Here is a 24986-nt window from a genome sequence, read left to right as displayed (position 1 = left end):
CAAGGTGCTCGTAACATAGAGCTTCCGGTGATTTACAGTTTAATAATCTATACATGTATTAGAGTTTAACGAACAGTTATTTAAAATGCCTTCAGTTTGTTTCTTGATGTAACTGAAGTCAAATAAGTGGCGAATTCATTTGACAGGAATAGCTCTTTGTTTTTCGTTTGTACGGTATAGCCCCTTGTTCTCAGGTCTCTATATAAATGTCTGTTAGTTAAACGGTGATCATGGCGTCTCGACAATTTCACAGAAACTGGATTTTCTCCATTAGCTTGCACATCAACAATTAATGAATGAGTCAGTTATGTTACACTGATTCGGTCAAGTCTGCCACTATAACACGGTGCGCTGTCAATCACTGTCTGGTGTATGCGCGGAAAAAATCAATGGTATTGATCCATGATGCCTAGGCCCTGACAGATATAATCAGTGAGCATCTACCTCCCACGACTTAACATATCTGAATTGCCTTGAGGTAGAGCCAGACAGTTTCTATAAAGCTGTACCTTTTGAAATTATTCGAGAAAAATCGACACAGGAATCTTGTGTTGTCTGAGCCAGGATCTAAACGGAGGGCATTTATATTGGTTGTCCATTTATTAACTATAACAAAATCGTTCTGCGTCAAAGGCCTATCATCGCGGTGTTGTTCAGACAAACTGTCCAAGCAATCTGTCTCCAAAACTTTAATAAAACGAGCGTGAATTGGGAAAAGATCGTTACTCAGTCCTCTGGTGCCGTCCCCACCTATGGCGTGCTATTTGTTCATCTCTTCCCATTACACCCTCAACCTTCTGCTTCTGCCTCCGTCAGTTTCGACACTAACATTATACTCTCACCACAGCTGAGGACCGCTGTGATATTGGGGCAGTAAATGTTAGCTTTCCTTAAACATACATACCATATACCTTAAACCACATGAAAGCATTGCCCCCAAAGTGTTTCAGTTACTGAGGAATGCAGCACGCAATAAAGTATTTTCATACTGGCCGTGTTTCATACCCCCATGTTTTATAAACGACCAGTGTTGAAACCTCCCATGCTTTATTTATTTATTTATTTATTTATTTTTACGCCGTACTCAAGAATATTTCACTTATACCACGGCGGCCAGCATTATGGTGGAAGGAAACCGGGCCGAGCCCAGGGAAAAACCACGACCATCCGCAGGTTCCCATGTTTTATAAACGGCCAGTGTTGAAACCTCCCATGTTTTATAAACGGCCAGTGATTTTTTATTCAGTGATATTTTTAAACGCATAAGCGGGTGAAGGAGAAGACATTTGGCAAGGCTTTAACTCCTGTTAAAAGGGATACTAGTAAAAAGATGCATTAGGAATTAAGAAGAACGTAACAGATGTAGAAATAATTCTTAATGAAAAGTGGTTAACATTTAACCATATCCAACCTAAAGGTCACCGTCGCTAAGTGCGGGAGAAGATTGACAAGAAACATAGGTGAGTAACTTAATGAATTTGTCTGCAAGCAGAGAGTTTGAATGAAATGTATTTCCGATTTTAGAAAAAGCCGGAAGGATAAAAAGACATCGCACGCAAAACTGAAATTCCTACCAGGAATGTCATGCCATTTTGTCATCATCCCTAGAAGATGCACGAACGGAAATGCCTCGTTAGTTGACGATTTATGTGATTATGAATGTCTTCGTCGACAGTGTGTCCGGTGATTGTTGAACAAAGCAGCAGGAATGTATCACTATCTGACCTGTGAAGGCCATGCGTCGCCTCTGGCCACGCGGACAAGGAACAAGGATCATGACTAGTATGATCACGTGACCAAGCAAGGTTTGCTTTGTGCTCTGAATCAGCTCGCGGAAACAGAGCGCCAACTTCCGCTGCGATAAGTGATAACACGACAATTATGACGTACTTTCCCAATGATTACCCACAAGCTAATTCCCGTCTATTCATCATTGGTAATTGCTTCTTTTCATACATGACTTGGCGTGTTACATTTTGCCCTGTTCCATCCATTACACATAGGCATTTTCCCTATGATCCACAGACCAGTCTTGATCCGCATTTTTGTCTGTCAGAAGAACTCTATTGAGATATCACTGAATATTATCTCCTTAAGTTTACCTAGGTGAAATACGGGGTGTGGTATATGGTATTGTTACGAGGATGTAAAGATCTTAACACAGATGATGATAATGGCAGGCGTACAGAGATGCGTCCATACAAAAAAAAAACAACTAATCAGTGACAACAGATTTCAGCATCGAGGCATTGAAATATTGTTTTATATCATAGGGCAGGATCAGAATTAAGAAAATTTTATCGAGACGTTCAACGTAGATTGTTATTTTTTAAATAGTCGACAAACATTTATTTGCTGAAAATAATGATGTAGAGACAATCCAATGTTTCAAACATCTAGCAGTTCTTCGAGTTGTATTTAGGATTTATCTTTTCTAAATACGAAAATAAATAAAGGAAATTCATCATCATATTTACCATTTTTAATTCCATTTTCAATTTTAAAGCTAAATCAAAACTGCTACCGTAACAATCTGACCCAATTCCGACAAGTTCACGGTGGTTATCAACTCATTCAACGATTTACCAATTTGATATGAATAAAATGTGATAATAAACGCTACAATTTCGCTGTGCATATTTTTTGTGTCCTCATAGTACACAGCTATTGCCTCCAGTGCGCTTGCCTTTATCGATTCTACCACATCTCACAGTGGCACTTCACGATGAAACTTTACATGGAAATCGCCGTTTATACTAGAACGTTACCGCTTGGGGCATGTTCAAATAATGTTATCGGATGTTGTCGCAAATGTAACTGATGACCCAACAAGGATATGTACTGATACGTTCTTGTTCACTTGTTTGAAGCCATTTAAAGGCATATTTTCGTTCACTCGGTCCAGCGACAACAAAATTTATCACACTTTCAGACTTATCGTCTGAAATGCGCCAATGAGACAAGTTAAGAAATTAGCATTGCTTCTGAAAAGTATACAGTTGTCTTGGCAACTAGGATATACTTATTTATGTACCTGTTCATTTATTTCCACTTTTATGAGGGTAGTCAGTCAGCCCCAGTAACAACTGCACTGAGCTTTATCAAGTTACTGACAAACTTGTCTGCGTGTGACCATGATATTCAACCTGTGACCATGATAGTCTACGTGTGACCATGACATTCTACCTGTGACCATGATATTTTACGTGTGACCATGGTAGTCTACGTGTGAGCATGATATGCTACGTGTGACAATGATAGTCTACGTATGACCATGATATTCTACGAGTGACCATGATAGTCTAGGTGTGACCATGCTAGTCTACGTGTGACCATGATATGCTACGTGTGACCATGCTAGTCTACGTGTGACCATGATATTCTACGCGTGACCATGATATTCTATGTGTGACCATGATAGTCTACGTATGACCATGATATTCTACGTGTGATCATGATATTGGTGAAAAAAACTGGTTATTAACGAAAACAAGCCTGTGCCAGCGCAAGGTCAGATAAATAAAGATTCCACGACTAATGATCAGTGAGACAGTGAATCTAAAATCTCCCTGCCTAACGCTAGGAGTTACCCCTCCTCTCATGTATGGCCGGGTTGGAGTCGCGCATGCAGTACACATTTAATACGTCCTGGAGACACGCTCCATGGATACTTGTCAAAAATCATCAACTTACACGTTATGTCAGATTCAGACAGATGATTTGTGAAATCATCACAGCAGCCCTAAATCTGTGAACAAGATTAGCACCGTTCGCAAAAGTAACGGTCAATCGTAACCAAAGTGTAATGTGTCTTTTCTTGTATATATAATTCGTAGTACTTTGTAGTACAAAGTCTCTTTGTGAACCTCCGTGAACCTCATTAAGGCCTGTCATAATGGTTACACATTACAGCTGGCATTTTGAACGCCACTAATTAACGCTCTCGCTGGACACCTTGTGCAGTAATTAGGTTGAGTTTTATTCAAATGTATCTTAAGTTCTGTTTGTTCCATAGCCATTTCCCCATATGTATTGAATGACGTTTAATGTACCAGTTGAAGACTTACTGAGGTACGTCAGTGTGAAATTAGACTGAAACCTTTATGTAAACCTCTGTCAGGGGCTTTGTACCTGACTAAGATGAACCGAGAGGACATTTTTACAAACCTTCGTAAATAAGTTTTACATTTTTCGAAAATGACGTTTGCCTAGGTTATCACGCTATAAAGTGACGATTTGCGAGAAATTTACGAAAAATTGATTTACAATTACAAAAGTTTTGTTAAACTGCACTCAGATGGCCACATTTAACACAGTTTATTTGGAACATTCGGATTAATCCACAATTTATTCTACTATCACATACTACCATCAATGTGTGTCGTCAGTGGTACCTGTGGGTCGTCGAAAAAGGTCACCCGATAAAATGGTGTCAGACGTTGCTTTATTACACTGACATTCTCCAGTCGTGAATTTTCGTTATTCGAATACACCCTTAAAGGGATGCAAAATCGACGCCAATTGATTAACAATGGAAATGGGCTTTCCTGGGTCAAATGTTGCAGCCTTAGTCATGCTTTGACACATGTACCATACCTAATATTCAGCTTAGGCAAGACACAGCCTGGACCTCCTTATCTCTCACACCAACCAGTCAGAATCGATTCTGATTGGTAGATCTTGGACATTATTTATTTCAACGTCCCGCCTGTTGATAGATGTTGGACATTATTTATTTCAATGTCTGGCCTGTTGGTAGATCTTTGACATTATTTATTTCGATTTTTTGCCTGTTGGTAGGTCTTGGACATTATTTATTTCGATTTTTTTGCCTGTTGGTGGGTCTTGGACATTATTTATTTCAACGTCTGGCCTGTTGGTGGGTCTTGGACATTATTTATTTCAACGTCTGGCCTGTTGGTAGATCTTGGACATTATTTATTTCAATGTCTGGCCTGTTGGTAGATCTTGGACATTATTTATTTCAATGTCTGGCCTGTTGGTGGGTCTTGGATATTATTTATTTCAATGTCTGGTCTGTTGATAAATCTTGGATATTATTTACTTCAATGTCTGGCCTGTTGATAAATCTTGGATATTATTTATTTCAATGTCTGGCCTGTTGGTGAGTCTTGGACATTATTTACTTCAACGTCTGGCCTGTTGGTAGATCTTGGACATTATTTATTTTAACGTCTGACCTGTTGGTGGGTCTTGGACATTATTTACTTCAACGTCTGGCCTCTTGGTAGATCTTGGACATTATTTATTTCAATGTCTGGCCTGTTGGTGGGTCTTGGACATTGTTTATTTCAACGTCTGGCCTTTTGGTAGATCTTGGACATTATTTATTTCAACGTCCCGCCTGTTGATAGATGTTGGACATTATTTATTTCAACGTTCCGCCTGTTGGTAGATCTTGGACATTATTTATTTCGATTTTTTGCCTGTTGGTAGATCTTGGACATTATTTGTTTCAATGTCTGGCCTGCTGGTAGATCGTGGACATTATTTATTTCAATGTCTGGCCTGTTGGTAGATCATGGACATTATTTATTTCATTTTGTGACCTGTTGGTAAACAGTCAAGCTGCAAAATTACAGGTACTATAAAGTAATAAGGTAAGACTGTGTGATAAGAAATGGGTCAAGAAATGGAGAAAGTCTCATTTTCCCAAAGTGGCTTCTAAGATCTGCCTTCTAGCCAAGCTGGGTGTGGAGGGTAGAAAGCACCACAGGGTCTGCCTGGTTAAACGTGCTGGAATAATTTTATGACACTTTATAATAACAAAATATAAAAAAAATCAGTCGTAGTCGCAAAAAAGTAATAAAAAAGCCAAATTAATATTTTTCTCTTAAGGTAAAGTAAGAAAAAAATTATTACTGCCAGAAACATTATACGATGAGTTCCATCCCTAAGGCATTTTCAGTGACTTGGACATTCATTGTTTTACAAGCTGCTTAATATACACTAAAATGAACAACAACATCTGCATGCACACATGTATATTTTTGTATTCTGGACAGTATGAATGTGTTGTACTTATTTGGGAAATGAATGTGGTTTGAGCCGAGACAGTATATGTTTCCCACATAATTTGTGACACCGCCGTTGAATATTACACGAGTTGTAAATCTGTTGTGGTCAGTAAATAACACTAACCTGTACCACAACTCTCTGTATGAAATGACCCTTCGGCTAATGGCCATACCTGTACAACAACATTCTGTCTGAAATGGCCCGTCGGCTAATGACCATACCTGTACCACAACACTCTGTGTCGAATGGCCTTTCGGCTAATGCTCATACTTGCACCACAACACTCTTTGTGAAATGGCCATTCAGCAAATGATCATACTTATACCACAACACTGTGTGAAATGACCCCTCGGCTAATGATCACACTTGTACCACAACACTCTTTGTGAAACAGCCCTTTGGGTAATGACCATACCTGTACCACAAAACTCTGTGTGAAATGGCTCTTTGACTAATGATCATACTTGAACCACAACAATCTGTGTGAAATGACCCATTGGCTAATGACCTTACCTGTAGCACAACACTGTATGAAATGGCCTTTCGGCTAATGACCAGACCTGTGCCACATAGTTCTGTGTGAAATAGCCCTTTGGCTAATGACCATACCTGTACGACAACACTCATTGTGAAATGGCCCTTCAGATAATGACCATACCTGCACCACAACACTATGTGCGAAATGGCCCTTTGGTCAATGACCATACCAGTACGACAACACTCTGTGTGAAATAGACCTTCCATTAACGACCGTACCTGTACCACAACACTGTACGAAAGGACCGATCTACTACACGTAACTAAATCGTTGCAAACCATCTGATAATCATGTCGTACGTACTAATCCAATTTAATCAGTTGTCCATTTACAAAGTGAATGGGTGATGGCTATGTCACAACTTAGACCGCGCAATCAGATAGCCGCGCGTTTGATCGGATAAAATTTTCAAGATGGCTACCTCAATTCACACCAGCCATTTGCCCTGTATTAACTGGGTGAAATCATATCTGAAAATAAAATACGATACTTTCTGGAAAACTTGATTATCCTGCTTTCGATTTAAATTTGCTTTAAAATGGTGAAGTCTCATCCCTTTATATCACATTAACGTCATGGTGGAGGTCTGTAAGACTGTAATGATATCAGTGCCTATGCTCCAGCATTACGGTCACAGAAGCATCTCTTATTGCTGTAGCAATATGATCATGTCAGTATCTTAGTATCGGTATTTATGTCACAGCAGTGTTATTATATCAGTATCGATGTTATATTGTTGTTGTAACACTGGAATATCTATGATGTAGCGATGTTGTGGTTTCCAGATTTACGTATTGTAGCAATATTTGCCACTGAACAAATTCTGTATCAGCGTGACATCTTTCTTTGTTTTGGTCGTGTTATCGTGTATGTATATTGTAGCAATTTTATTACATGATTGTTACTCCGTGATGTAGCAATGTTATCACATGGGTTTTCCTCTGTATTTTAGCAATGGCTTATAAGGACTGTGATGACAACGGCACGTGGTGGAGAAATCCGCTAACAAATATGGAGTGGACATTTTACGGTGATTGCGTCAAGATAGAGGTAAGCCCGCATGTTAGTCTGTGCACCCCAGCAAGGACACGCATCTCTTCCTTCCCGCAACCCATACCCCTACCCGAAAGAAACTTCGAATGAGGCGGTCAGGACACTATTATAGTCTGTTTCTTTTAGCCAGTCGCCTATATTCAGCTGTCTGTAAAATCAGTCATACTCGCAACCTAAATTACCTTTGCCAGTGATACGTAACAACACAAGCTCTACACACTGATATGTTGGAAGTCCACATTCTTGCAAAGAAGTTAGAACACTTTTTTTTAAATTTAAACTCCATAAACCTTGTTTCCACACAGAGAAGCCATTCCCTTGGGTGACGTCATAATTATTCAAAAACCAATGGAATGCTGGATATTGAACGGAGTTTAATATGTTTTGACGATGGGCGACACCAGTTACCAATTCAAACCCTGTTTCTGACATTGCCGTATTTGACATTGTTCGAACGTTTTAGTATAATGTAACATTTATAAATGAATTTTATTTTGCTCTTTTGAAATTTATGATCTCACAGCAGTATGGTTTTAGAGATGCATGTTAGGAAATTCTGTTATAAAAAGAATGTGATATATTCGCTGAGACAGTAGTGTAGCTGTGCTACTGTGTGGAATCTGTTCTAACCGCATGTTGGTGCACCTAGTGTAAAACAAATTACTCCCCACGCCAATTACAGACAGCTAACATAGGCGAATGTTTAAAAGATATAGACTATTGTCAGGCTCACATATATCACCATCATGAACAGCTGCGAGGATTCAAGGCCAACAGAATTAGATTTTTATGTTCAAAGGCTTTCGAATTTTGATAATCGTTTGCAGATAAAACAGTATTCTCTCAAAACTATTCACTGATCGTTCATTTAATTGTTTTTAAAACTGTTCGTGATACTTTTTACTAACAAACTAATAGTATACTCTTTCTCTGTTATCTACGTTTTTAGCAATAAATGGTTTGTTATATCGGCTTGACAAGTTCTCCCAAAATGAGGTCATAATTATGTGAAACCACAAGTTTTATGATTTATTGGACTAAATATTATTCTTCTGTTGTCTAAAATTACGTGTGCATTGCAGTAATTGTATTTTTTTAAGATTTTCTTTTTAATTAATATTTGGTGACATAAATAGGAATTTAAGAAATCATGTGGGTGTAAGAATTTCTGGTATTTTCCTGACATTGTAATCAATCTATATTTATGTCATTCTGTGATTTTACGATAACTGATGTAAGTTGAAAAACACGCCAGCACCTTCTTACATGTACATTGCATGGGATTTCTCTGAGCTTAGGCCTGCTTATGATCTATGAAAATTTTTGGTCTTACATGTCTAATAATTCTAGATTAGGCCTGTATATAATGAAACCCCCACGTAAGCTTAGTTTAAAGTTTGTGGGATTTCCTCTTGAAACATCTTGCAATGTTTGTGATCTAAGTATAAACTGCTTCAGTGATAGAAAAAGCATAAGCTAGCAATGAATGCTTTCCTTTGATCTCCAGATAGTAATGTTATCACAGACTCGAGATCATAAAGTAAGACTATGTGTGTCTGAAGTTAATCTAAAATATCGGCGTATTTCTGGAATATCAGCCAACAGTGCATGCCATGACCAATATCGTTTGAATGTTTCTAATGCTAAGGTCACGAAATTTGTCGTTTGCGAAAAAAGGAGAAGGTGAAAAGAAGACAGGCATCCCAAGCCTAAATGCGACACTCAAAAAGTTTTGGAAGTCGAAAACATAAGTGATGTTCTGTCCATGAAAAAGATCGGAAAAAAAACACCAAGTTAGTGGTAGTTCTCGGAAGTTCTTCGAGTGGTAAGCGGGGAGAAACGGCGGACAGCTAAAAGTTCTCTTTGCCTGCTCAAAAAATAGACGGGGACGCGCATTATTTTGTTAAGCCAACGACTTCCCCGCTCATCAGTCTTGACTTGGGTAGTTGCACCAGGCTATGCCTGAAATCATTCAGGTGCCCCTATTGTTTTGCAAAACGTAACTAATTTTTTCAGAGCTTCCTCACCTTGCAGTAACATGTCATTGTTAATGTAAATTGTCACTTTTTTATTAAAATACTGCTTATTAAACATTTGTTCAGTCATATTAAGTATTGGTCTTTGCGGTGCATACAGCAAATTAGCATTTAATGTGGCTAATTTCTAATTTTCATTGGACATCCTTGTAATCTTTTCTGTCAGACAGCATTCACCACCCCCTCAAACCCACCCTCTCTCTCCGCCCCCACCTAGACTGTCTGATGAACACAATCGTGGGAGAAGAGCGCCGGTACCCTATCCAGTATTAGGGTTGACATCTTCCATCGGGTTTTCGATGATTTCTTTTCTTTGTCTCCTCATCAGAGATTGATGATTAAATGGATCGGCCAGGATTACTGCTGAAAATCGATCTCATCCCTTTCTTTCCCTTAACATTGACGGTGAGAGAGATTTGTTTTTCGTTGCACCGTGACGCAAGAACAACTCTTCTAGCTTCAGTTGTATTCCTTTGTCCTGAACATTCTTAGTGTTATTTGTCTGTTTTTGACAGCACTTAACAGTCCGCTGACCAGTCGAAGTCGGCAAGACTAGAACGTCCGAACGGGCTAGAGCGACCAGACTAGATCGGACATACTAGAGCAGTCAGAATGGACCGTTTCAGGCTGGAACGGCTAGACTGGATAGGGCAGACTAGATCGACCAGACTAGATGGGTCAGACTAGAGCGGTCAGACTAGATGGGATATACTAGAGCGGTCAGACTAGATAGGACATACTAGAGCTTTCAGACTAGATAGGACATACTAAAGTAATCAGAATAGAGCGTTCCAGGCTGGAACGACTAGGCTGGAGCGGTCAGACTAGAGCGGCTAGACTTGAGCGCTCAGACTAGACCGTCCAGACTAGAGCGGTCCAGAGTACAGTGACTAGACTACAGAGTTTAGAGTAGATTGGCCCGAACTACAGTTGCCAGATGAACGTGGTCAAACAAGGGCGGCCAACCTGGAGTGACCGGTCTAGAGCGGATTAGACCAGACTAGAGCGACCAGATGAGAATGGCCAGACGAGAGCGGTCAAGATAGGATGGCCAGCCTAAAGCGGTCCCAACTAGATCCGTCCAGATTTGAGCGGTCCAGACTAGAGCGGTCCAGACTAGAGGGGTCAAAAAAGAGCGGTAAAACTAGGGTGGTCAGACGAGGGCGGTCAGACTAGAGCTGCTAGACTGGAGTGGTCAACCCGGAGCGTCCAGCATAGATAAGCCATACTGGAGCAATCAGAGTAGTGCGGTCAGACAGACTGAAGTCGTCAGACGCATTAGTGTCATCGGACCATCGCGAATGAAAGCTTGTGAATACATATTCCTAAAGAACACCCGAGACAAGATGTCTTAAAACCTTTAGAGAGTAATCCGAGTAGCAAATATTTCTTTTATTGAAATCGGCTTGGTAGTACATATCAAACTGTGTGGCTTGTACATCACACGTATTATTCATGTAATCACGAAAGTGTACCTATGAATATTAAGCCGGGGTGTATCATGATTCGTTCCAATCGACTAAGTGAATCACGAAAACACGAAAGCTCATGTTTTTAATACTTACTCAAAGGGACAAAAGATGCATTTTCTCAGAAAATGCCTTTAAGTGGAGTTATAACAACAAAGAGTAAGTAAGTAACATTATCCAGCTTTCAGATTATTGTGACTTTTGGGAATGTCAGTCCTTGTCGGGATTATGATGGAGATTTAGTGAAAGCTGCCTATAAGGAGTATTGAATCCGATACACATCAATAGCTTATAATCCTGTCTGTAGAAACTTTTGTCATGCACGTACACTCGGTGACCAGTTGGATTCACTTGTGCCTTGTCTGAGCACCAGCCATATACACGATCTGTCACATTCATTATCATGCATTAAACTGCAGTTATGTCAGTAAGCTAAGCATTAAAGTCAAACGGGCAAAATAGATGGTGAGAACAAAATTAAGTAGTTCCAAACAGGATGGTATCAAAAGGTGGGAAAATACAGTTTAGTTTATATAAGTGCCTGCTATTTGGGGCAAAAGTATGCATATACCAACATTTTGGAGCCTCATTGGGTAAAGAAGAGTGTTTGTAGATTAAAAGTCGAAGACTGTTCCTTAAAGTTGCGAGTTCAGGAAAATCCACTTAGGACAGGTGAATTGACCGCTCGACCGCCACGCCTCCAAATTACCTTTAGCCTATGAGGAAGCCAGATTTTGAATGACAACACGGGGGAGCTAGGTGACAAATACCCCTCTAGGGATCTCTCTAGAGTTGAAGATTTAATGAAGATGAAGCGATGCTGCTGGGGATCAAGTAACACCCATACTCCCGGGTGTCAGTTTCCTGAACGATTACCCCGTGAGGTATCATTTATTTCATTTCCAAAACTGTATAGGAGTATTGAAAACAGCATCTACAGCACCATGGATGAGCGGATCAGAGCCAGATTAGACAGTGGATTTTGTGTCTCACCTTAAATGAAAATTCATACAAGGTGATACACCAGTGTAGCACAAGTGGACAATGGGTTTTACCAAAGAATTCATACAAGGTGGTACGCGAGTATGGCACAACTTTACAATGGGGTTTACCAGAGAATTCATGCAAGATGGTACACGAGTATGGCACAACTTTACAATGGGGTTTACCAGAGAATTCATACAATGTGGTACACGAGTATGGCACAACTTTACAATGGGGTTTACCAGAGGATTCATGCAAGATGGTACACGAGTATGGCACAACTTTACAATGGGGTTTACCAGAGAATTCATACAATGTGGTACACGAGTATGGCACAACTTTACAATGGGGTTTACCAGAGGATTCTGACAAGGTGATACTCGAATATGGCACAACTTTACAATGGGGTTTACCAGAGGATTCATGCAAGGTGGTACACGAGTATGGCACAACTTTACAATGGGGTTTACCAGAGAATTCATACAAGGTGGTACATGAGTATGGCACAACTTTACAATGGGGTTTACCAGAGAATTCATGCAAGATGGTACACGAGTATGGCACAACTTTACAATGGGGTTTACCAGAGAATTCATGCAAGATGGTACGCGAGTATGGCACAACTTTACAATGGGGTTTACCAGAGAATTCATGCAAGATGGTACACGAGTATGGCACAACTTTACAATGGGGTTTACCAGAGAATTCATACAATGTGGTACACGAGTATGGCACAACTTTACAATGGGGTTTACCAGAGGATTCTGACAAGGTGATACTCGAATATGGCACAACTTTACTATGGGTTTTACCAGAAAATCCATACAAGGTGGTACACGAGTATGGCAGAAATGTACAATATGTTTTGCTAGAGAATTCAAATGATCAGATAAACAAACATGGACAATGGGTTTTAGCAGAGAACAGATGCACACAAAGTCACAGTGTATGTATATATTTGTATATGTATATATGATGAATATGCATGTATGTTTGTATGCTTTATGTTATGCGTCGCACTTTTTTCAGTCATATGACGACGAATCATTAGGTGTGGGCACATATACTGTGTCTTCTTGTAGCGCGGCGAGTCCGTGCGGCCAAAGTGCTGCCAAAGTGCTGCCGCCACTGAAGTATCATGCCGAACACACCAAACATGACATCCCACCTGGTAACATTATACTGACACCAGGCCAACCGGCCCTGTTTCCTTTGCCCTAATCTCTCAGCGCTGAAAACCAAGAGAGACAACAACAATGCCATTGTAATAGTGGTTTGTATGACCCGACCCGGGTTTGATCCCCGATCTTCCAACTTACAGGCGGATGTTCTAACTATTAGACAACCGAGGCGGTCCTAGTCACAATGCGTGTTACAAGATAACTCAGGTGACCTGGTTCACCTCTATGACGGCCACAAAGGCGCAATGTGTGTTACCAGAAAACTTTTGCTCGTGATCTGGTGCACTCCCATGGTAGCCACAAAGGTGAAATATGTGTTACCAGATAACTCTTGCTAGTGACCTGGTAGTCAAAAAGGCACAAAATGTGTTAACAGATAACTCTTTGCACGGGACGTGGTCCACTCCCATGGTAGCCACAAAAGCGCAAATGTGTTACCAGATAACTCTTGCTAGTGACCTGGTAGTCACAATGTGTGTTAACAGATGACTCTTGCAGGTGACGTTGTTTGCTCGTGACCTGGCGCATGCCCATGGTAGCCACAAAGGCGCAATATATGGTGTAACAGGTATCTCTTGCACTTGACCTGGTGTGTTGCAAAAGGATTCTTATCAATGTTATACATATGATATTGTTACAGGTTCAACGTGTCCAGAGAATTCGAAAGAGACTTCTGACATTGGATAAATCTCCTTATGTATATTTGATTGTGTTACAGATCTATAGGTCCTTGCTGGCGGTGAAGCTAACCTGTAGCGTGTTGAGCATCGCCTTATTGCTGCCTATGCTAATTGCCACTCTGGCTGATAGGTGAGTATGTAATAGCCGCACATAGCAATAATAACAAGCCCGTCGTATTGCTTGGCTACTTTCAACAATATTTCCCCGCAGGCTTGCCATCCTCATTCTTGTCATTTGTACATCGTATTCCTCTCTATTATGTTATGCTCCTGTTATTAATTGTCATCTTTTGCAACCATCAATCGTCATCCATTACTGTTCTATTCATAACTTGATCATTTATCTTTATGATTCATTTCATGGCACACTAGAACCATGCCTGCGCGACGAAATCAGAACGTAATAGAAAATAGATTATTGATCTCTGTATCTCTTGTAAACGTAGAGTTTATTGTCATTATACTTGTATATTCTCATGATACTATGAGTGTTTTCGAACATCTGTCCTCCTATGGATTGGCAGCATAATGTGTGTGTGTGGGGGGGTGGGGGGGGGGTAGAGTCCGGGGGAAACCCACGACCATCCTCAGGTTGTTGGAAGACTTCACCACGTGTGGGGAAGCCTATGCAGTATATAGAGAATCAAAATTCTGGCTGCAATAAGCCTTACCGCGTGGCGTATAAAATACAGTCCAGATTGAACTTAAATTTTTTAGGAGAGTTTTAAAATCTTCTTATTGAATTCTCATTATGTATCAAGTAAAAATATAGGATATACAAATAACATCTCCCAGCTCTCTTTACCACCACGTTGGTGTCCATCTATCCACGAGCCTATTTTCGATCAAGCCAATTCTCGTAAGTTTTTTTTTTTTATTATTGGTGTTTTACGCCGTACTCAATATTTCACTTATACGACGGCGGTCAGCAATATGGTGGGTGGAAACCGGGCAAAGCCCGAGGGAAACCCACGACCATCCGCAGGTTGCTGAAGACCTTCCCACGTATGGCCGGAGAGGAAGCCAGCATGAGCTGAACTAACAGCGAACGCATTGGTGAGAGGACTCCTGGGTCATTACACTGCGCTAGCGCGCTAACCAACTGAGCCACGGACGCCCATTTCTCGTAAGTAGTCACGTGATCCCGAATGAGTGTTTTCTACACTAGAGCATTTTTTACTTGTGGCTCAGTACGTAAGAACGTAAGCCACGCGTGATCGACTCACTTTCAGAGGAAAATGAAACCTGCTAAGTCGGTCATAATAATGGCTGAAGCCATAATAGATATGTGCACTAGAAACGAATAGGTGCAGTCTGGATTCTGTCGCACTGGAAGTTTCTTTTATATAGAATTTCTTGATTGGGGTTTACGTCTTACACAAGAATAATCCCCTTATTCGATGGGATACATTTTGGAGGAAAGTGGAGTGCCAGGAGTAACTGTTTGTAAGCAATTAAAGAACTTTCTCTAATATGACTTACACACGAATGTGGTACTGGGGGAAAACAAGCCATTTCCAACAACTACCTTATTGCCGCTATGCATGGCCTCTAGAGCCGTGGAAGTAGGGGAATCTGTGGAAGTCCGTGTCAGAGGCTGGGACTGAAACCATGCAGTGGAAGGAGCGCTTATCAGCAGACATCTGCACGTATACAGTAGACTGCCATCGTCCTACCCCACGAGGTATGCATCTTCAAATTATCTTACCAAGCAGAACGTCAGGAACGTTAAGTACAGGACCAAAAGCTTTGCACAGGACATTATATTAACATTATAAACTTTGACATCAATCTCGATACTATCAAGAAGTATAGTATCAACCCATCAGGAAATCTTCGGATTTCATGAGATTTTCTTCAAGGGACATTAATGTTTATTTGGTATTGTTGGGGGCTATAGGTTAGTAAGCAATAATGTTTGCTGGACAGAATGCAGGTAACTTACAATGTGTGCGTAATGGGTCGTATGAAGCCATACAAGCGAATGGCATGCTCCTGAATAACGCAGCGTACTGTTCAAACTTTTACAGTAGCCATTGTATGCTAACTAAAGCGTTATGGGCCTGACTATCACGGGTTTTCTATCTTCAAATGAGCGTGGGGGATTAACTACAACTAACTGCTCTTGATCGTCTGGAATCGTGCTGAGGGCTTAGTTGCTTTGAAGTGGTGGCTAATCGGTGGATTATGGCGCCTGTCCTGTGAAGTATGCTATTCGAACACATGAAAAGTTGGCAAGAGGACAGTTGTTAACATCGCTTGGAAGTATTGACATCATGGAAGCCGGAATGAACAGCTAATAAATCTTTGTCATATCCACCCCGCTTATGTCGTCTAACGTGCAATTTCGGTTTATGTCGCCGTAAGCCACACTGTAAAAATAGCAGATTTAAAGGACTTGTTGCGAGACTCCATAGTACAAAGCCGATTGTTTCTGGGTTTGGGTCCACAATGCCCATGGCGTCTCAGCCGCTGCCGAATCTAGGCTCCAGCTTCCTGCAGCCTAAAGGGCACTCGGATCAGTACCTTCTACCAAAGTCATGGATAACAATGCACCTACAGGAACAACCGTTATTACAATCAACAACAAGGGTTCACGGGTCTTTCAAGAGCACTATTTCCTGAACTTGTGGGCTGCAGAGCTTGTAATTAAGGTGCACACCCACTAATGACTTGAAGGCAAATGCTCTGTGTTTAAACCGTGTGAAGTTAATTTGTCGTATTTAGAACGATATGAACACCTTTCCTTTAATAACCGAGGAACATGCGGCTGGTGGAGGCGGCAGATTTTCAGAGTAGTCTATCACATGCTTCAGTCGTCTTGCAGAACAGTCTATTTTAGATTCCCAATAGCATATCTGCTACTGTGGGGCTTTCATCTTACGCCGGCGAGTTTCTGAAACAACCACAGTAATTGGCTAGCGTCAAACTAATGGAAAACCAGAATTTCTCAACGCCGTTAGTTTTGAGTACAGACTGATGACTGGAGGACATAGTAGAACGTAGCCACTGCTAGGAGATTGTGGGTCTTCTGGCGGGGTGTAGCGAGCAGGAAAATACAATGGATTCAGGAAGATACAGGCGTCATTAGAAAATTGCCATCTGCAGTGGACACTTTGAACATATTATTACATCTGAATTTCACCCAGAGCCGGAACTAATGTGAATCAGAATTCTGACAACCAATGAATAGATGATGGTATCGGGAAATTCATAACTCCAGAATCTGAATATTCAATTTTATATTGATTAAATTTATTCAACTTGGATACTTCCATTACAGAAATGGCCTTTATTCTACAGAAAGCTAACTGCCGTTAACCAGACTTAGGTAGACATAAAAATCTTCTTGTTATTGTCCCTCTCACAACGAAAAGATCTAAAAGATCATTCCAGTGCATGTATCATCCATAAATTAGTAAACATTATCCTATAACTATCTCCCGTAAATGGTTATGACTCAGATAAAATGTATTAAAGTGATGAGAATGTTCGACAGACACAATTAAATGATTTCATGCGGTTCCAGGAAAAGGTTATTACAAAAGTTTGAGGTTTTAATACTGCATATTTTATCACGTCTGCAGGAAATCACGTGGTCTTCCCGGAGGGACTATTCGAGCCCACTTTCTGACGTCATTTGTGTTCAATGCCCTGGCCAACGTTCTGTGGGATGCTCTGGTCTACTACGACCAACTTGTGCGACCACCTTCCGAAACTTTGATGTATAAAAATACGGTAAGTACGATCATTTAATATCCTTAATCAACGTGAAAGTAGACAAAGTTACAATGAAAATCTTTCATAAAAACTTCAGCAGGATTGTCTTGATCAACGTGGTGAATTCCTAACCAATACCACTTTATTCAATTAAATTTTAAAAAAAAACATATTTTGAAATTTTCCACCAGTGGTACGTCTCTCGGGAAGGAAATGGACACACCATCAATCTGCTTGGCCCGCCGGACGCTTCTACCTGATAGATCTATTTTCAATCCACCCCCATTGGCTCGTTACACGCTTCTTTAATTAACTCAAGAGATCGGCAGCGCTGGCTTACATTATATTTTACGAAGTAATCGAAAGCCAGAGGCCATTCATTGAAGGAAGACCGCAATTTGATAGCTTCAAAGACCTGTCCTATAGATTAAGACATTTATCTTGTGCACAGTACATGATGGAAAAAATCCTTTAACCTAGTCTACCGAGATCTATACATCCACCTGGAAGTAAATACAAGACTGTTTGTTTATTACATAGGGGTTCAAGCCGTTCGCCTTGAAGCCCTATTGTCAGTATTACAATTATTATTCTTTTCCACAAAACAGTGTCACGTTTGTAGGGAAAAATAAACTTTAGTATGTTTTAGGGTATGAGTTAAAGGTGTACCTCGAAACTTTTGGGCTAATTCGGACTCGTGACTTAGCGGCCATATTGGATTTAATGAAACCCGCTTTACATTGAATCTCCTGTAAGACGAATGAATCTGCGAATATGAAAATAGTGCAGATGCTTTCTTCATGATCTTTTCCAAAATTTGTAGTTTTCGGATTTTTTTTCTACGCAGATTAATCTTTGACTAAGATCTGAAAATTATGCAAAAGTGAGTTAATTTTAATAACCCTGTAAAATAACCAGAATAAAGCATTGTCTAGTATAGTTTTATGTGAGGATCGTGAATCTGCAATCAGTTTTTTGCTGTTAAGTATTGTTTTCATGCAAATAGCAACAAAAATTTTCAAAATTCTTCAAAAGTCTCTGCTTACTTAAAATGTGGGCTTCGTGCAAGACTGCATGAATCTATATATTGTAGTTCAGCTTGAGAACGCGTTGAACCTTGCAACAATGTGTTGTTTCTGTCTTCTGTTTTTTATCTATGAGCAGAGGATCAAAGCCGAGTTATCGCCATACTGGCCTTTTGTCCTAGACCCATTGTATGTGATACCTGGAAGTTTCCGGTTCAAATCCTGTATATTCCTTTTTTGCCGCGTTCTGTGCTCAGTTTCTTCATATTTGTTGTTTCCCAGTGCAATTTACATAGAACCTACAGAGCCGAATTGCTATACCCGAACTTTTTTTAGTGTCTTCGAATCCATTCGTCATTAATACAGATAAAAAAGGGACCATGCGATAAAAGGTCAAAATTAGTTAAACACGCAAGTAGAACTAAAAAAAAGAATACCCCAAAATGTTTGTAAACATCATGGTGTGACAAAAAGCGTATTAAATTAATGAATGGCTTGATTTGCACAGCGATTTTAATTGGATTTAAACTGCACTATAAATGCGCCCGGATATGGCCAGGAGGAAATTTGAGCTGTCAGTGAACAAAACAGGAGAGCAGAGCAATAAATGATTCCTCTAAAAATTTACACACAGTGGATTAGAAAATAAATGCATATAAACTGAATTGTGATTTTAACGGGCCGGAAGTGACATCATCAAAACCTGAAGTTTTCGTATCTCCTTTACAAATCATCCTAGAGATGTGGGGGAAAGAGCATTAGAATGCAAGGAGTGAACACTTATTCAACTCAGAAATGATGCCATCGAAACCGAAGCAATAGTATACCCTTTACAAAATGACCCTAGAGACATAAGAAGAATAACATTTAATATGCCAATGCATGCCAGCATATTGCCATCGGTACGAAACGTTTAGAGGTCTTTTTTCTCCAAAGCGGTTAATTTGATAGTTTGAGAAAATTACATTTATATGTTGAATACTGTGGGCTGATTACCATATTTATCACGTGATCAAAACTGTCATTTTCAATATTATGCGTATGCACCCGGAAAGAGTTTGACGTGCTGATCACAAATTGGGTCTTATTTCTTTTCTGTATTTTACGGCTGTCGCATAGTTTGATCAGCGTGCGAAATTGTCCAATTTTCTCACATTTGTAGGTCGAGGGTAAACTGTTTTAGTTGAAAGTTGCTTCGTTCAAAAGTCCATGTATCTTTTGTCTGTGTCTAAAGTCGTTAAAGTTTATGAATAAATACAGGACTTGTAGGATTTCAAGATGTTTCAAGACGATTTACTATGTTTGGCATAATTACACGTAGATCGTCACGTAGATTGATGGCTAGCCAGAATGTACACTTTCTAATTAAGTCGTTTATCTCCCAGAGCATAAAGACGCCATTCACTTGACCGGAAGTGAAGTTGCATAGGATGGAAATATGCTTGAACATCGGCATAGCTGCTTTAACAGCTATATTTTATAAATGTGTTTGCTTCTCTGTCGGTATGCTGGAATGGTGTACTGCGCCGTAATCAACAATGTATTACTTTTCGTGGTGGAGGTCAGCTTTGTAGATGAAGGAAACCGGACAGAGTCTTTGTCAAGTACCTGAAACACGTCCTCACGTAAAGACGCAGCCGCAAACTATGATCTTTCTTTTATGTATTTATTTGATTGGTGTCTTACGTCGTACTCAAAGATATTTCAGGATTTTAGGATCTTTGAAGAAAATTTCGCCATCTTTGTAATAAAGTGACCTAAGTGAATACGTCTAAATGACATTCCCAAAGCAATCCAGCATCCAACTAGACATTCCTATACATATTCGGTAATTGATTCAAAATCATCCGAACAAATCAGATTCCATGTGAAACTCGGAGATCACGTGGAACAACGTGATAATAAGGAACAGCGTGTCAAGCTGCAGATAAACCTGACGTCGTTAGTGTACGAATCCGTATAGAATGAAGTGGTGATAACAGTAGGTCCATTGCCTGTCGTAATTGTTCATCGAAAAACTGATGTTCTCTTTATTACTGCTCGACAGGGTTCCTGTAAAGCCCTGTACATTTTTACGAGGTACTTCCGATGTACGAACTTCTTCTGGATGTTCTGCCAAGGCTTGTTCCTGCACAATCTCGTCGTCAGAGCTCCTCGTATGTTCCAGTCAATACTGGGGATGGTTATATTTGCCTGGGGTAAGACTAGAGTAATTCCCTGAGCTTGGGTATCAGGGTTAACCCTATTAGTTGACATATGGGCATATTGTACTAACCCTATTTGCCCATGAATAAAAGCGTCCTCCTCATACCACGATTTAACTAATTCCTGGTCCTGACATACCAAAGATTCTAAAAACTCCTCTTCCTCCCGTTTACACTCGGTATTGGTTTTATTTATTAGAATGGTGAGTGAGGCAATACCCAAGGAATTGTCACTAACGTGACAGCGATCGGGTGTAGGAGTGGAGGGCAGCAGAGTGCCTGGAACAAACCAGATAAACATTCAGACTCTTATGACACACATAACGACCATGGCGATGTAATACCTACCGTACTGGTTGCCGTGGAAGCTACTTAAATATGCTCTGTGCGCGCGTTGTGAAATGTGCCCCTTAGAGGCCGGGTGGAAGCAGTGTGAAGAGCCAGTGCTACCCTTCTCAGCGCTGAGGTAAAAGCGAAAGCGTCGCGCTGGTCAGCTGGGATTTCTTGTCAGGTGTCTTTGACGTGATGATTAGAGTGAGGCAGCGTTATATGGACATTATCTGGTTTTAATGCTTAGTGTTTGATTATGGAACTTGAAATTTTGACGCATTTGTTTTGACTTCTAGGATCCAAAACTGTGCTATAAAGGGGCACTGAAATCATAAATACCTTTGTACAATGGGACCCTAATATGTAGCTATTTACCACCTGCAGTCTACTCCGCTCTACATATGAAATGTACATTGCACCAGTCTCTTTCTGTTTTTTTTTATCCAGAACGCTATAATAGACATGAAACCCTTTTTGTAATTGTGTGTTGTACACGCCAGAGGCAATGAAGTGAGTATTCCCGATGCTTCCGTCTGTTTCACCACATTAATAGACGCTTGGCAACTGTTTTCATTGCTACAGGGGGCCCGATTATTCCTATGGGGGTGTACTGTATAATGCGGTATCTTCATGCGGACGACAGGTAAGCCAAATTTGAACACAGACTTACTGACAGGTCTGATCAGACTGGACAAATATTTCCCTTTTAGTTCATCCTGGACCCAGGAAAGACGTAGTTCCTCCTGTAACAACTGTCTCCACAAAGGTTTTATCCAGTGGCATATTGACGTTGGATCATAATTACGAAAGCCAGTAGCCAGTATGAGTTATCCACAAAATTACTGACATATGCTATCAGTATCTATGCGTATAGAGACAAGATGGGCTGGGGTGTTGGTGGTTGTAGACGTCATATATTAGATCAGTTAAACCTGATGCATAAAATCTGTGTTTTAGACTGAAGTTTTCTCCCGAATACCTGAGTGTCCTTCTATGTTCTTCCCCATTCGATACCCAAGTGGCTATTAGGACAGTCTATGCACAGTAGACAGGAGATCAGAGGCTTCAGTGTAAATCTTCTCACATTTGTTTGCCGCATTGTTGCATGCGTAGTCACATACATATGCGTATGTGTTGTCTTGCTGCTTAAGTTGAGAAACCTTCACTTATTTCAAGCTGAAATGCCCTTACACTGTATTTATTGCTCTCAGATGTGCATTGAATATCTTTGGGTTGTACATTTATAGTATAATGATAACGAGACCGCGCGGTGGGACTAAAGATATCATTTGTTATCATTTTGCTATAGCCAGCCCTTTTGCTGATTTTCCCTTTTTTATACTGTGTTCAATCCATCAATTGAAAATAGACAGGGACTGTACGTATTACCCAGGTTATCGGTTAGTTTGCTATCAGCTTCAGAATGGCATCCGTGCCTTTGAAGTTCTATCTGTGAGATTAAGAGCTGGTTGACTCGACAATTCGTGCTCAAGAAAGAGTCTGTCGTAGTGCCTGGTTTACTCCGTTTATTTCATAAATGATTCTTTATGATTTGCTTCCATCTTTCTCATCAGCTGCTGGGTGAAAAACGCCGGAAACTTCGAATGGATTATTTATACCCCTAATCTGATTTGTCTGGCGGTAAGTTCAGTCCTCATCATTCTGTGTTGTTCATACATCACAGTTCGTATCTCGGGCGGTGCACTTGAGCTGATCCGACCGGCTTAGCTCCGCAGGTCTGTACCTGGGTTAGAGGTGGGGAGATAACACAGATTACATTGAACAACTACACATAGGTGATGCTTTACTGATATACCTAAATCGATCAGCTCCAGATACCAGATCCTCAGGGATAAGTAAGTGACTAGTGACCTCCCTTCGCCGGAAGTTAACTGGATGAGATAAAGAGCTCGGTGTAATAGATTACATTTTTGTGGCAGAAATGATTTAGGCACTGGTTGTTGTTATTTTCAGGCCAGATATTGATGAGGTGCACAAAGCTACCCCTCTTTTTATTGCATGTCAAAAAATGTCGTCAGGAATATGAGGTCAGTAGACTTTCATAGATTATGATTCGCAATAAATTGTTTCATCTAAGGATACAGACCTGAGAAGAAAGCAATACAGTCGTCAGGTAACCTTTTTCGATATGGATGGAAGTTGCAAGTGTTGGAAGCTGTCACGATGACGGAAATAACGAACAATAATCTCCATGAAAAAAAGATGTAAAGCAAGTTTCCCGATGTCATTAACGAACTTTAATGTAGAAATAAATCAGATATCCTAGCTTAGTCAATTCTCCATTGTCAAGGGTGTGCCGTCTTTCCCTGACGCTGTCAGATCTCTGACGTACAAAGCATGATTTGCTCATATCCCTGTAGTTCTCTGTAACCAGATGAAAATTGCGACAAATATATTTTGTATTGTATGCATTTGAAAATGGTAATTCTGAGATACTGATTCTGAGATTCTCATAACAGTATATATTATATACACTATGAAAATGACCACACATCACATTAGAGGAATTTCAGGTCTTAACGTTGTGAACATATTCCTCAAAACTAAGACAGAAACCTTTTCTAAAAGCTCTGTACGTTACACTCTTACAATAAACCGCATTGCATCATGAAATTTCACCTCTATGAAAACTACCTTTGCTTTCACTTTCAGTGCAACGTCATATTTTTATCAAGTTTGTTGAAAACCTTTCTGCAAAGAATAAAAAGTCAAGCCACAGAAAATGCTAGTTACCGGTAAGTAACGTTTCGTTCAACCTTTGGAGGACATCCTCGCTCCTGAACGGGCAGTGATGACGGTATTAGTACTCCACTGTGATAGAACTATTCACAGAGATAACAGTTAAAGACAGGTTAATCTCATAACAGGGTGATAGTTTTATTACAACACATTATATATTTCCGCGAGGATCTGTTCATTGTCTGATTTTCAACGTCTGACTAAAGCGAGTCATTCTACATGCACAGTTATGTGGTAAATGACACGGGTGGCAGAGAGCTATGTATGAGATTCTGTTTAGTGACATTTGTGACATTCTCTACTTCATCACCGAACACACATATGGGCAATTGGTAAAAATAAGGGATTTCACCTTTGAGCTTTTGATAAGTTTTTTAGCGGTTTAAATGTGAAACTTGTCATTGTTAATACATGTGTCTCAGCCAGTCGTTGTGTAAATTATCTGTTCTAGTCGAGCACTTCGGGCCACGGTAACCTTGGTGCCTTTGTTCGGTATACAGCTTGTCTTCATCATCTATCGCCCATCCCCTGACGCAAAGGCTGCTCTGGTGTATGAATACATAGCATCTATAGTCATAAATTCACAGGTAAGAAAAAAATGATTCATTGCGAAGACGCAAAATATACACGTAGTTATGAAGGTAGGTATAAAATTAAGCTACCTATCCACGTGTGATATACTGGACAAGTTTACTTCATTAAAAAGGTGATAAGATACAAAACAGTTTGCTTCATTAAATAGGTGATTAGATACGGCAATTTTGCTTCGTTAAAATTGATCGCGCAATGACCATGCGAATATTCTAGGCTAAAATGACAAATTCTTGTACCCTTAATCAGGTGGCCATGTGATGCTGTCCGTTATTTGACAACAAATTACTATACCTGAAAATAGTTATTACACCAAAGTGAATATTGTTCCTAAATCAGTTCATCGGAGGTTGTATATGTTGTGCTAGTTGCCGTG

General features: G+C 40.2%; 1 protein-coding gene across 1 annotated transcript in view; it reads left to right on the top strand.

Annotated features, from left to right (window-relative positions):
* LOC135467564 (calcitonin gene-related peptide type 1 receptor-like) overlaps positions 1-24714 on the top strand; it is a 33716-nt gene extending 9002 nt beyond the window's left edge. Inside the window, exons 2-9 of the mRNA XM_064745336.1 lie at positions 7530-7627; positions 14019-14110; positions 17568-17718; positions 20773-20923; positions 21842-21902; positions 22834-22900; positions 23933-24015; positions 24471-24714. Of these exons, the coding sequence (XP_064601406.1) occupies positions 7530-7627; positions 14019-14110; positions 17568-17718; positions 20773-20923; positions 21842-21902; positions 22834-22900; positions 23933-24015; positions 24471-24621 (854 nt within the window). The 3' untranslated portion in view covers positions 24622-24714. The remainder of the gene's footprint in view (positions 1-7529; positions 7628-14018; positions 14111-17567; positions 17719-20772; positions 20924-21841; positions 21903-22833; positions 22901-23932; positions 24016-24470) is intronic.
* Positions 24715-24986: the final 272 nt, after the last annotated feature.

Source organism: Liolophura sinensis, chromosome 6 (assembly GCF_032854445.1).
Source record: "Liolophura sinensis isolate JHLJ2023 chromosome 6, CUHK_Ljap_v2, whole genome shotgun sequence".
Lineage (NCBI taxonomy): Eukaryota > Metazoa > Mollusca > Polyplacophora > Chitonida > Chitonidae > Liolophura > Liolophura sinensis.
This window is presented reverse-complemented; position numbering and strand designations above follow the sequence as displayed.